Below are 14,619 nucleotides of genomic sequence, written 5' to 3'. Positions count from 1 at the left end.
TACTATGTTCCCTACCTGGGTGATGGTATCATTTGTACCCCAAACCCTCAGTGTTACACAATATATCCATGTAACAATCCTGAACATGTATCCCCTGAATCTAAAATAAAAATTGAAATATAAAAAAGACAAAAATGTCTTTAAAAATAAAAATAAAAAGGAACTGTTGTATGGGAGCATTTATTTGCATAATGCTTCTTGTAAGCAGAGGTGCATTTCTGTATGATATCCCTTAACAAATACTTTCGTAGATAATGAAATCAAGTCAAAGGGGTTCAACTGTGTTCTAGCTTTCTGGGGGAATTTGAGGATTGTTGGGAGGTGAGGTCTAGAGTTCAGATCTCTAAGCTTTCCCACGTAAGACTTCCAAATGTTGTTTACTATAGGTTCTAAGTCTCCAGGTGTCAGGAATCTATTCAAATAATAACAAAAGCTATGAATATTCTCTCCAGAAAAAAGCACATGTCCAAAAGCCTATGAAAATTGCAAAGCATTTCAGTAGATTCTCAATTTCTCTGAAGCCTATTGATGGACTATGAGCCACTTAAACGGTCTGGAGACCTTAAGTTAAAATCAGTCTGAAGATCAAAGGTTACCATAACATTTAACTCTTCTACCAGTGTCATCAAAACATCCAGTTGCTAACCCAAAGTAGCTTACTTAGCCAGATATCAAATAAGTATTAATAACATCTCCACCTATCTAAAACATGACCCCAAATCAGGAGGTTAAAAACTACTAGCCAGAACATATAAACATCAATGCTTCAAAGATATAAAATCCAGCTGAGCATGGTGGCTCATGCCTGTAACCCCAGCACTTTGGGAGGCTGAGGCGGGTGGGTCACTCACTTGAGGCCAGGAGTTTGAGACCAGCCTGGCCATCATGGTGAAACTGTGTGTCTACTAAGAATTACAAAAATTAGCCGGGCATTGTTGTGCATACCAACTATCTGGCAGGGCGAGGCAGGAGAATCACTTGAGCCCAGGAGGCAAAGCTTGCAGTGGGCGACAGAGGAAAAAAAAAAATACAGGCTGGGCATGGTGGCTCATGCCTGTAACCTCAGCACTTTGGGAGGCTGAGGCGGGCAGATCACGAGGTCAAGAGATCAAGACCATCCTGGCCACCATGGTGAAACCCTGTCTCTACTAAAAATACAAAAATTTGCTGGGTCTGGTGGCACACGCCTGTAGTTCCAGCAACTCGGGAGGCCGAGGCAGGAGAATCTCTTCAACCTGAAAGGCAGAGGTTGCAGTGAGCCAAGATCACGCCACCGCACTCCAGCCTGGCAACAGAGTGAGACTCCATCTCAACAACAACAACAACGACATCAAAAAAGATACAAAATCCTCAGAGAAAAGGACTGAAGATTGTTCCTAAATAGTATGATTTTAACATGATTTATGATCTTGAGAAACGGCACAAATTAGAAGTGAGAGAATAAAGAGACAGGTATCATTAATGACTGCAATGAATAATCAATAACTGTGACATAAAACAATTGCAACGCAACAACAAAACCAGAAAGAACAAAAAAATTATTTCAATCTTGATTTCTTAGTACAAGGGCAACAGCATTCTACAAATGTCCACAGCTCTCAGGAATGACTATTTGACAACAGAGCCACTAATGATAAAAAGGGGCTTCTTTCTGTTTTATATTTTATATATTCTGGCTGAAATGATGGGAAAGAATATAATGGTTGAGAACACACAATACAAAAAAATAATCAGAATGAAACAGCTCACTTTCCTAAATGTCCTTAAGTACTTTACATCTGAAAAGGCAAACTCAGGTACATCTTTTTTTTTTTTTAACTAATAAAAGGACAACATTGAAAAAAAAAATCTTTAAAAGAGAGACTAGCATATTCTCCCCAATAGTTTTGTAACCGTATCTCAAGAAATCTTATTTCCCATAAGTTTTCTAAGAGATTTCCTTTTTCCCACAATTGCTTGAATTTCTCTGCTATAAATCTCTGCAAGCCACTGAATGAAGCTTTACAAAGGCATAAATAAAAGAGTAGGAATGATCCACACTGAAATAACCAAGCCAAAATAGACTTGAGAAAAAAAGAATGTAGAGCAATTTTTTTTTCCCACCTATCAGGGTATCTGGTTCTTTAAATGATTACCCAGACTTGGTTTTTTAATTTTTTTTTCTGGGAGGTGGTTAGGCCATTAGTCCAGTAAAGAGTGATGCCATGATTCTTGGTAGGATATCAGTGGCCAAATATATACAGAAACATGATGGCAGCTGCTGTTTCTGTGATCAAAAATTCATAGTAGGTTTCCTTCCTTCCTTTCTCTTTCTTCTTTCCTTCCTTCCTCCCTCCCTCCCTCCCTTCCTTCCTTCCTTCCTTCCTTCCCCCTTTCCTTTCCTCTCATTCTCCCTCCCAATTTTTTAACCATTCAATAGATGGCAGATATATAGCATGCGAGTAAGAATCATGTCCATCTTATTCACAATTTTGTTTGTGGCACAACTTTTGTTGCCTAGAATGTGCCTAATAAATATTTGCTGAGGAAGTAAGTGAATCTATTGAACACCAAACACCAAGCTAGGCACCGAAGTTGAAAAATCCTATCCCACAGGTTCATCTGGGATCTGCAAAGCTGTGTTTAGCGAAGCAGATCAAATTGAATCTATGATTGTACAGGGTGGGGTCCTTTTTCCCAAAGCAGGACGAAGTGTTTACTAAGTTATAAAGTAGAAATGTTCCCGCTCTGATTTTGATAATGTGGAACCCACTGGAATGGGCAGGTTGAATGAACATCCCTGAAAAAATGTGGCATTCTTCCTACTTCCAGAGTAAAGGCAGAAAACTCTTCATCTGATGGAAAGAGGCCCCTAAGAAAGGCTGAGTAACCAGAAAAGCTGATTATTGTTGCCTTGCGGGTGCCTGAACACTTTGCTGAGTCATGTCATCACTGGCCAGGGTGGGCTCCCTTGGCCGCAGAAGTTTCCCTGCATCATTTGGAGCCAAGTTCCTGAGTGCCCCCATGGGTTCCTATGCAATTTGGGTCTTTGTTGAATTCACAGCAGCTGCTTGGCTTTCCTGTCATTCTCTGTTAGAGCTCTGTGTGAGGAAATCCAGGCTCATGCTGGACCTTCTAAATGACTTCCAGTGACTCGGATTTAAGTGTCAAAAGTTTAGAAAATATTCAGTTAATAGTCATTTGGGAGGTAGGACATCATTGCTGCATTTATGACCTTAAATTTGCCTATATTTCAATGCATGTTCAATACCTTACTATTAACCAACCTCCCAAATAGCAATCTCATAATGGAATAATCCATTTACTCTAAGCAATGACCAGTGCATCAAGTGTTAGGAGTCTCTTCCTGAGCTGAGTGACAGACACTTTAACTGCTGCTCTCTGCAAACACTTGCTGCTTGAGTCAGGAGAACCCTGCTCTGGCACACAACTCAGATGCCTGCAGAAACTGCACAGAGCTGCTTGGCCTGCCTGAGCATGAAGCAACCCAAAAAGTCCACAGGAGTCATAGGAGCCTTCTAACTTCTGGCCAAGATGAAGCAAGTCATATTAAATGTCACAGAGACCAATAGCAGGTTCTCTTGCTTGAGAAGCATCCACTAACACCAAGAGCTCAACATATTTTTAATTATATTTTGTTTGCATTTTTACCCAGCTGACCTAGCCAGAAATTGCAAACAGATTTTTCTCAAGTATGATTAGATTTGAGAGGTGAGACAGCATGAGTCAGGAGTCAAAGAGCTAAAGGATATGTGTCCAAAGAGATGTGGGACAGTCAGTGTTCAGATTAGAGTAGAAGAGATTTCTTCCTTTGAAAATTGGAAGAAACAGACTCTCATCTTTATCAACACTGGGAGGCTCTGAGTTTCCAGTTTATGGCACTGCTCTTAAGAAGCCACCAGCATAATTTCAAGAACAGGAACCATGATGGCTTCTTAATCAAATTAAATCGCAAAATGAAAGCAATAATTACTCAAATTTACTTGGCAAAATAGCGAGACAAATTAATTGAAACACTACTTTTGATCACAAAGATATGATTAGAAAAGTCTTTGGTGGATGAGAATATCTCTGAGGCATGAATTAAATCAATTGGATAACCTCATTACAAAACCCTTATGCTTAATGTGTAAACCCAAACTTACTGTTGTGGAATGTAAAAGGAAGAATAAAGTTTGATCAGCAAATATGCATTTAAATGGTCCTGTCCAACTGCAAACATTACTGGGCTTTTATTATGTGCCAGATGCTGTGACACTATGTATTCTTATCACTTATACTGTTTTATTCCCTCAAAAAGCAATAAATAAAATCAGCATTGTTAACACTTGCCACGGCTGTCCCTCTTTCCACAAGCACAGGCTACACTGATGGAAGGACCACAGACAGTGAAGTCTGACAAAAGAAAGAAAAGATTAAAATGCCTTTTCTCCTTTTTATCTCATCTTCCTCTTACAAATCCCACTACCTCTCAGTAAAACCAAATCTTATAAAACTCTGAAGTGCATCTAAGCTGAACCATAAGAAGCAGGTGGCATTCCCTGGCAGCCATTATCCCTTTGAGTGGACACATGACAAAGTTGGCCCAATTAGAGTGAGGAGGGAGACTCTGATTCCATTCCTGGGGAGAAGCTTGTCCTCTCCTTTTGGCATGAACAAAGATGTTTAGAGCCACAAGTGCCAAACACACTTACAACCATGGAGAGAACTAATGTCAAAATAAAGCCAGCCTACAGATGGTGGATGGTTACAGCCAATCTACAGACAGTTCTTCCTGAACATGGGCCCTGGAAGACATGAGCCCTGGAAAACATCTTTGAGCTCCTGAATCAATCAAGTCTGTGGCTGACCTTAGCTCCTGCCTTGCTATTATAAGAGCTCTCACACATCTTCTTTGTTTTGGCCTGTTTGAGCCAGACTTTTATAACCTAAACCTAAAGCATCCTAGTCTATACAAAACATAATGAATGTTTGTTAAGCAAGGCAAAGTACAAAACAAAAATACTTTTCTATACAACTGACAATTTTTTTCAAAGTATGCTCACTGACCACTTGCACCTAAATCACATTGGATACTTGTTTAAACCGCAGATGAAAGAATTATGCAGCCTGTCTGAATTCTTGTTTCTCTGTTTTAAAAAATGTGTGGATTCACACCTACTCCTTGCTTCTTCATAAATTAGTGTGATCCAAAAGTAAGCAGAGTAACAGACTTTGATTTGTGAAAGTGAATACTTTTGCAAGATTGCTTCAGAGCCCTGCACATAATAAAATATAAAAATGCTTGAGAAAGAATCAATAGGATTATAACATTGTTTTTAAGGCATATAAAAAAATTCTCTCCAATTCTCCTTTCTAAGGAAAAGAGATATTTTTTAAAGTAGGTTCTTTCAGATTCCTACACATTATACTATAACTACAAGTGTGAGGTTTTTATGAAATCCTTCTTGCCTAACTATTACTTACATTTTTGAACTCAGTTTAAATGTTCTGACCTTGGGAGGCTCTTCAAGTATTATTTTGTACCATGGCTGATACTTGGAATTAAAACCTGTCCAAACAGGGAAGCAGTAATAAAGTAGCCTCCTTCCTGACTGCCTCCTGCCCTCTCTGCAACCTACCTCTCCATGTCACCCCAGACCACATGCAGACTCCAACCCTTTACCTACCTAAATTCTACAAGGGCTGAGAGCTCTGCCTGTATAATACTTCCTGAGGAAGCTCCCCGGTGAGGTCAGGTCCCCTTGAAATATGAGATAGCAACTAAATACAAGTCCGGCTACTTTCAGTTGCAAGAGTAAACAGGCCTCAAACATCACCCAACATGGAAACAAATTACTGTGTGTCAGTGAGGCTGGACGTTCCTAGGGAAGGCCAGCTTCAGGGATGACTGCTCCACAGACTGGTCTCTCTGCCCACCTCTACCTCTGCAGGCTGCTTACTCCTGCAAGTCTCCATGGTCAGAGGGGGCTGTCAGAGGGGGTGAACCAGGAATGTGTGGCCTCTCCCTCAGGCACGGGATCCCTTCTTCCCCAAGATGCCTGTAGACCCGCTGGTCCAAATGAGCCCACGCCTTCCCATTCCATGCCAGTGTTAGCGGTGGGCTGACCAAGGCTGAGGTACAGTGCTTGCCACCTTCCTTCCCACTGCCACTCAACAAGAAAATTGTAGTATTTATACAGCGTACTAGGGTAATTGGATGGGGCTGCTCAGTGCAGAGTCTTCAACTATCCTGGGTCCTGACCAGCTGCCCTGAGAGCTGCAGGGATCAATAAATGAGCACAGCTGAAATGTAACCATTTCTGGAACACCAGAGGTATTCTTTGCTTGAGATCAGGGATTGTCAAACTATGGCTCCACTGCTTGTTTTTGTAAATAAAGTTTAATTGGGAAGCAGCTAACAAACATGAGAAAATGTTCAACATCACTAATTATCAAAGAAATGGAAAACCACAATGAGAGATAGCCTTTCACACCAGTCAGAATGGCTATTATTAAAAAGTCAGAAAACAACAGATGCTGGCGAGGCTATGGAGAAAAATGAATGCTTATACACGGTTGGTGGGAATGTAAATTAGTTCAGCCACTGTGGAAAGCAGTTTGGAGATTTCTCAAAGAACTTAAAAAAGAACTACCATTTTACCCAGCAATCCCGTTACTGGATATATATACAAAAGAAAATAAATCATTCTGCCAAAAAGATTCATGTACCCCATATGTTCATCAAAGTACTCTTCACAATAGCAAGGACATGGAATTAACCTAGGTGTCCATCAATGGTGGATTGGATAAAGAAGATGTAGTATTCCACACCATGGAATACTACACGGCCATAAAAAGGAATGAAATAATGTCCTTTGCAGCAACATGGATACAACTGGAAGCCATTATCCTAAGGAGTAAATACAAAAACAGAAAACCAAATATTGCGTGTTCTCATTTATATTAATAAGTGGGAGCTAAACACTAAGTACTCATGGACATATATGTGGCCAACAATAGACACTGGGGACTACTATGAGGGGAGGGATGGAGGGGGGCAAGGGTTGAAAACGAACTCTTGGGCATTATGCTCATTAGCTGGGTGATTAGATCAATCATACCCAAAATCTCAGCATCAAGCAATACACTCATGTAATAAACTTGCACATGTACCCACTGAATCTAAAATAAAAGTTGAAATTATAAAATAAAAATAAAAATAAAGTTCGATTGAGGCCATCTATCTTTTCTGCAGAGTTAAGTAGCTGCAACAGACACCATATAACTCACAAAGCTGAAGGTATTATCTGACCCTTTATAGAAGTGTTTGCCAACCTCTGGCTTAGACGCACCAACTAGTGTGGAATAATGTCAGCAAGTCAACCACAATTTCCATTCTAGCACCCAACACTTTTCCTTTCTAACATACTTCACATTTATATTATCTTTTTGAACATCTGCCTCCCTCGCTAATTTAAGTTCCCTGAGGGCAGTGAATAGTGTCATTTTTTATTCATTGCTGATGCCACATCCCCAGCACCTAGCCCATGGGCTGGCTCATTATAAGCACTCCATAAATATTTGTTGGCTGACTAATTGAGATAAATGCACTACTTAAATAATCTTCTATGTAGGAGCAAAAGCAATTATTTCTTTCAGAATGCTCCAGATCAGAGAGTAACAACATATCAAAAACAGCACATCAACAAAGAGACATGTATTCCCCAATAAGAAGGGCATGAGCTTTAATAACATTAACATTTCACAACCCTTGGGAGGAAGATGTGTCTACGTGCTGTCTCCCTTGAGAAGAGGCAGAAACAAACTTGGATTCTCAGAATCCGAGAGGCAAGGTGTGGCAGATGCAAGCAGTGTGTTTGGTGGAGCCATCTTAACCAAGAATGCTCACTCATGACCTCATGCTGCAGCTCACCAGCTACAGTTCCAGGTACCCTCCCTATTTAACTTCATAATTTGTGACTTCACTAAGTCACTGAAGCTCAGCTTTCAGAAAGCATAGACAGTGAAGAGGGATGGGCCAGGCAGGGTGGCTCATGCCCATAATCCCAGCACTTTGGGAGGCTGAGGCGGGTGGATCACTTGAGGTTAGGGGTTCGAAACTAGCCTGGCCAACATGGTGAAACCCCATCTCTACTAAAAATACAAAAATTAGCTGGGCCTGGTGGCGGGTGCCTGTAATCCCAGCTACTTAGGAGGCTGAGGCATGAGAATCGCTTAACCTGGGAGGCGGAGGTTGCAGTGAGCTGAGATCTCTCCACTGCACTCCAGCCTAAGTGAGAGAGTGAGACTTCGTCTCAAAAAAAAAAAAGGAAAGTGAAGTGGGATGGGCCTAGAGATATCTCTATGCCTCACTTTCTCTTTAGGTCTTCTTTTCAAAGAATACATAACAGAGTCCACAAAGATAACAGTAACCTAAGGAAACAGACCTTGATAAACCCCAAAAAACTTCTGCAGTAGACCTAGAACTCATTTTATCTGTGGATGATGCCAGTTTTTTTTTCTCATTAACCAATCTAAGGAAATTTAGAAATACATGATCAGAAATGAAAACAACTTTATAGTTTTTTAAATTGCCAGAATGGTTTTAGAGTGTATAATAACATTAAAAAACGATTACCACTAGTAAAGAGGCAAGTATTTTTCAACGTTTAGTTTGACATTCAAAGTTTTATTCCACAATGCTGGGGACATACAAAATACTGAGGTGCAGTAATGAAAATTGCAATAACAGGACCTGAACTTCATTATAATCTGCTAATTAATACAGCAATACACAATAACAACAGGTCAGGATACACAGGATCATAATCAAGTTGAGGCCTGTGTTGAACAGCCAAGAATGCCTCAAACACCAGGGAAAGAAAAATGCCAAGCACTGTATTAAAATATCTCCCCTAGACACAGTTTGCTTTCCAAAAAAAAGCTGGCAGTCAGCTTTGCACGCCAGCATTTCAGCATTTTTTCCCCTTCTCTACATTTATGGCAATCCCAAACTAAACCAGATTTAGGAAAGCCTTGTCATCAAAGAGGGAAGAATAGGTAAAAGGAAATCTCTTATTTGTTTTATCCATGCAAATTAGGTGGTCTTTAGAACAGTCTTCTCTACCAGAAGAGCCAGTATTATATTCGACGGAAGTAGGGTGGTTGTCATCCACGAAGTCAAATAAAAATTGCTTCATTTTTTCATTTTCAAATTCACAGACCTTTAATACTTTTTTTCTGTCCCTTTTTCTCAGAATCTAACAGAATTTTTTTTCATAGATGTTCTAACATAAAAATTTAAAATTAATATTTGGAATATAGTAATACTGCCATTAGACCAATTCCCTCACAATTTTTCTTCTGAAAGTATTTAATATAAAAAGTAGATGTCTAAGTTAGTAACTGACTATGTACTAATTATCAGAATCTCAGTCTGTCCATCCATATAGTAGGGGGAAATATATTTGCTGTCACTTGGCAATGATGGGCTTCAGGGCATGCTACACTAAAATGCAGCACCTTGACATTTGAGAAAGCAGCAGAAGCAGGAAAGTCTCTCTCACCTTCCCCTGCTGCCCTTCTCTCCTAAAGCAGATCATAAAACCTAGAAAGGATTATCTGACCTTCCTCTGAAGCAGATCATAAAGCCATCATTGGAGAGAAGCTCTCACTATACCCAGAAGAAAGGAATATTCTTATCTCTGGCAATACAAGGACACAGACAGGAGTCTGAACAAACAGGTCTTGCTAAGTTCTGCAGTTTATTACCACTAGATCATACCCTCTTTGTCCAATCATACTTCTCCAGAACAATCCCACTTCTTCATTAAACCTAGCATAAAAAGTACACAGGTTTACCTGCTTCTCCAAGTCTTCATTTCTTTATGAAGGGTCCTGTGTCATGAAAATTTTATTTTAAATGAATTTGTATGCTTTTCTCTTGTTAATCTGCCTTTTATTATAGGAGCCTTAGGTTTGAATCTAGCAATGGGGAAGAGAAAATACATTTCTTTCCCTATACAATGATAAGTGTTTTATGGCTTCATATTCTTTGATCTAGTAATACTAATTCTAGAAAAAGATTCTAAGAAAATATTCAGTAGGAAAAGCACTTATATTCATTAAACTACTCATCATAACATGTCTTAAAACAACAGATATTGGAATAGACTAAATGCCCAGCTAGAAAGAAATAAGAAAGTGGTTAAGTAAATGTAGGTTTATTAAGCAAGTGAAATATTACCCAATTATTACAAATTAAAATGATGCAAACCATGGAGTATTCTGCAAAATATTTTATAGATTGCAACATAAGTAAGTAGACTACACTATGGTCACAAGTGAAGACTACCGGAAATTTTCTTACTAGTCTGCAAAAAACAAATTTGTGAGTTAAGAGCCTTTTATCAATGTGCAAACTCTCACCCAATCATCACATTTATCAGACTGACACCTGACTCTTCCTGTTGCTGGAATCCCTGTGGTCTCCTGATGAGCTTTTCCCATTCTTCCCTTGTGCCTTTGCTATACTGTATTCCTCACCTGCAAGGTGCTTCCACCTAATCCTGATAATCCGTATGTAGCACTTTGTTCAAGACTGAACTCTATTCTCACCTCTTTCACAAAGTGGCCTTATTTGACCACCGATGTGAAATTGCTTTGAATTGCTTAGCTTGTATTATCATTTCCTTGACTGTTTTGTTGTCGCTTCTTCTCAGATTGCAAATTCTACAGAATTATTTATGGCCCATGCAATGGGCAAAAAATACGTGATTTTGAAAAATGAAAAATGAAGTAATCAATGAGTATAAACTCTTCGCGGCAGGGGCCATTTCTTATCTTTGTATCTACAATACTCATCATAGTACTGAGCAAACAGTAGATTATCAATAACTCTTCACTAAATACATGGATACATTTATATTGTTACACGTGACTACTGGCTGTAATACCCAGGTAGGTTTTTCTCATCTGTCCCCTTTCCACTTTCTGCTTCTAAGAAACATCAGATAAGGTTCTTTTTCTAAAAGGAGTGCCATCCATGAAGAGAGCTTACCCAGGTCAAACTGGCCAGAAGTGTAGCCACAAGTCTGCCGGACTTCCTCACTGTCCCAGCCCAAGGGGTAGAGAGCACAGCCAGCACCAATCAACAAGCCTGCAAAGAGATAAGACAAGAGGGCTTTACCAGTGCTTCTCTGCATCACTAGATAAAGGTGGTGGGATCAATATTTAGCAATATAATAAGAGCATAGCGTCTGCTTTTTGGACAGCACCAGCCACAACTCTTTTAAGTAATCTAAGGTCAGTTTGACTCCAACAACAATTTCAAGTCAGCTTAAAAGAAAAAAAAAAAACTTGACAGCTCAGTTTGGGTCCAACTTTGCCTTTTAAAGCATTAAAAGCCTTGCAAATCCTGTTTAGGAAATACAGTTCAGAAGCTTTTTAAATCATTCTTGTAAAAAGCCAACCAATTCCACCATTAATCCATGCAAACAAGTATTTCAAGAGCAAGCAAAAGTTCCTAATAGGTTACGATTTCTTATTCACTAGATTTTTGTTTCCTATTTAAGAATAAAATAGAATGTTTCAGTGTTGTCAAATTTTACCGGGGGCAGAAAGAACATAAAGAGTTTCCTGAATGGCCTCAGCACATTCATCAAACCTCTGAACTGTACTGCCCATTATTAGGCGATGTGGAGAATCACTGAGCATCCACGCATCTCAGAAAGACTCAGGAAGACAGACATTTATTATAATCTAACTACCCCTTGCTGCTAAAACCAAAAGTTTTGATGACTAAACTGAAGAAAGTGATGATTTTATCTCAATATAAATTAAGTTATCCTGGCAGCACTCTCTGAGCTGACAGCTTTCAATTGGTGAGTCTTTAGTTTGCATCAAAGCCTAACATGGTTTTACAAGAAGCTAAATGAGATTTAAGCACTCACTATTTGAATATGTGGGCTAATCTGAAAGTAAGATTGTGTTGTGTCAATCACAGGTGTTATCAACATCTGTGAGTACCACAAATGTGCTGAACCCGTGGGGGAAGTGGCTTATCAGGTGCTAAATGGCAGAGCCCCCTAAATAAGAAAATCCATTAAAATGGTAACGTGGAGGAGGACGGCAGGGCCCGGAATGTATCTAGGAGAGGAGATCTTCAATATTTTTGCACCAAGTCCCTTCCTGGCCTTCTTTTGTCTTTTTCCTCCCTACCTCCGTCACCCCTTGGTGGATAAATTGAGCAGTAGTAATCCATACAAATAATCTGTTTCCTCACAGGTAACTAAGGGAGAGCTAGCTGCTTTCCATCCCTGTCCTCAGCTACCCTGAGGAGCTCTAAGGAAAGGCCTCCCTCGCCCCCACACCCATCCTGATACATTTCCTACCCTGGTAATGCTTTCCCCAGTCTGCCCCTTGGTTGACATGAAGGGCCATCTATATGCAAGGCAAAGGGCCATCTACTTGTGGGAGTGCTAGAAAGAATCATTGAAACTATGAATCACTAGTCCCAGAATGTCCTACATGCAACTGCATAAATATGAATTATGTTGAAGCTGAAGAATAATCTAGAATGCAGTTATACAAGCTTTTGCTGGTGAGGCAAATGTCCTAGTGGCCAATGTCCTTAGGCTTTTTCCCTTAGGATAGAATGTACAGCATTCTAAAGACAACTCCAAACTAGTTTTAGGCACCATTAAGTAAAGAAATTATTAATGAGGATGCCAAGCTTTGTGCAAACTGAATTCCATGAATGTTTAATAAACAATGAGGTATCATGTCTGTGATACTCAGGTCTTAAATTAATAGGTAGCACCACTTTCTGAGAAGATCTTGTGAACAATTTTATTTAAAGGATGACAAATGCAGAAAGGCATCTGGACAAAAAGTATTTAAGTGTAAGAAAAATGAAAAATAGTAACATTTAAGCCAGGGGGCCCCTACCCCCGAGCCATGAACCAGTATGGGTCCATGGTCTGTTAGGAACTGGGCCACAGGGCAGGAGGTGAGCAGCAGGCAAGCAAGTAAAGTTTCATCTGTATTTACAGCCACTCCCCATTGCTCACATTACCACCTGAGCTCTGCCTCCTGTCAGATCAGCGGTGGCATCAGTTCTTTTTTTTTTTTTTTTTTTTTGAGACAGTCTCGCACTATCATACAGGCTGGAGTGCAGTGGTGCAATCTCAGCTCACTGCAACCTCTGCCTCCTCGTCTCTGCCTCCTGAGTAGCTGGGATTACAGGTGGCTGCCACTGCACCCAGCTAACTTTTGTATTTTTAGTAGAGCTGGGGTTTCGCCATGTTGGCCAGGCTGATCTAGAACTCCTGACCACAGGTGATCTGCCCACCTCAGCCTCCTAAAGTCCTGAGATGACAGGTGTGAACCACTGTGCCCGGCCTAGCATTAGATTCTTATAGGAGCACGAACCCTATTGTGAACTATGCATGCAAGGGATCTAGGTTGCATGCTCCATATGAGAATCTAATGCCTGATGATCTGTCACTGTCTCCCATCACCCTCAGATGGAACTGTCTAGTTGCAGGAAAATAGGCCCAGGGCTCTCACTGATTCTACATTATGGTGAGTTGTATAATTATTTCATTATATAATCACAGTGTAATAATAATAGAAATAAAGTGCACACTAAATGTAATGTGCTTGAATCATCCTGAAACCATCCTCCTCCACTCAGTCCATGGAAAAATTGTCTTCCATGAAACTGGTCCATGGTGTAAAAAAGGTTGGGGACTTCTGATTTAAGCCATCAGTAATTTCCTCTTTACCTGATAAATAAATGAAAAAGTTTTATTTGCTAACGTTCTTTTTATTACGAGTAAAAATTATGTGCCATGAAGTCATGAAAACACGTAGTTTGGCCCAGTCTTATGCTAGTCACTTTGGGACCCTAAATAGAAAGGAGCTTACATATGGAGCACTTAGGCCAGGGGCTCTCCAAGGGGCAGAACACTTGGCAGTCAGAGTCTTTTGTGGAATTCTGGGCTGTTTTTGTGATACTGTAACCAGGGACCTCAGTTTTAACAATCACCCACTTTCTTTTTCTTCCTTCTCTCCCCTCTCACCCTTTCATTCCTTCGCTCTCTAGACACTTCCCTCCAACAATGCATGCTTATCTAATTGTGCTCTTGCTCTTGAAACAAACCAGGCTGGAGGCCCATGGCAGAATCCTCCCACTTAGGAAGAGTTCCACCATTAGTCCACCATCATTGAAGTCAAGATAATGCCAACCAGACTTCCGGACAGGCAATTACCCAAGATGGCCATCAGAATGTTAAAATAAAACTTTAGACAAATTAAATTTAACAGCGTTTAATTGAGTAAGGGTTAAAAAAATTCACAAATCAGGCAGTCTTCAGAATCATGGCAGATTCAGAGAGACTCCTGGGATACCTTATGGTCAGAGCAAATTTATAGACAAAAAAAAAAAAGGAAAGTGACATACAGGAAACAGAAGTGAGGTACAGAAACAGATGGATTGGTTACAGCTTGGTGTTTGACTTATGTGAATTTAAATACAGTTTAAATACCAAACACAGTTTGAACAGTCAGCAACATATGCGTTGCTGAAGTATGGCTGCTGCGATTGGCTGAGATGCAGCTATTGTTACAGAAGCA

The 14,619-nt window shown here is 40.0% G+C and overlaps 1 protein-coding gene across 2 annotated transcripts in view; it reads right to left on the bottom strand.

The window, feature by feature from the left end:
• The window catches only part of LHFPL6 (LHFPL tetraspan subfamily member 6), a 265,474-nt gene that overhangs the window by 16,440 nt on the left and 234,415 nt on the right, over window positions 1–14,619 (bottom strand). For both annotated transcript variants that reach the window (XM_032150415.2, XM_032150416.2), the window contains exon 3: window positions 11,042–11,140. In XM_032150415.2, coding sequence (XP_032006306.1) covers window positions 11,042–11,140 — 99 coding nt within the window. The remainder of the gene's footprint in view (window positions 1–11,041; window positions 11,141–14,619) is intronic.

The sequence above is a fragment of the Hylobates moloch genome, unplaced genomic scaffold, assembly GCF_009828535.3.
Source record: "Hylobates moloch isolate HMO894 unplaced genomic scaffold, HMol_V3 SCAFFOLD_4, whole genome shotgun sequence".
Lineage (NCBI taxonomy): Eukaryota > Metazoa > Chordata > Mammalia > Primates > Hylobatidae > Hylobates > Hylobates moloch.
The sequence above is the reverse complement of the archived record's forward strand: the minus strand, read 5'-3'. Positions and strand labels throughout refer to the sequence as shown.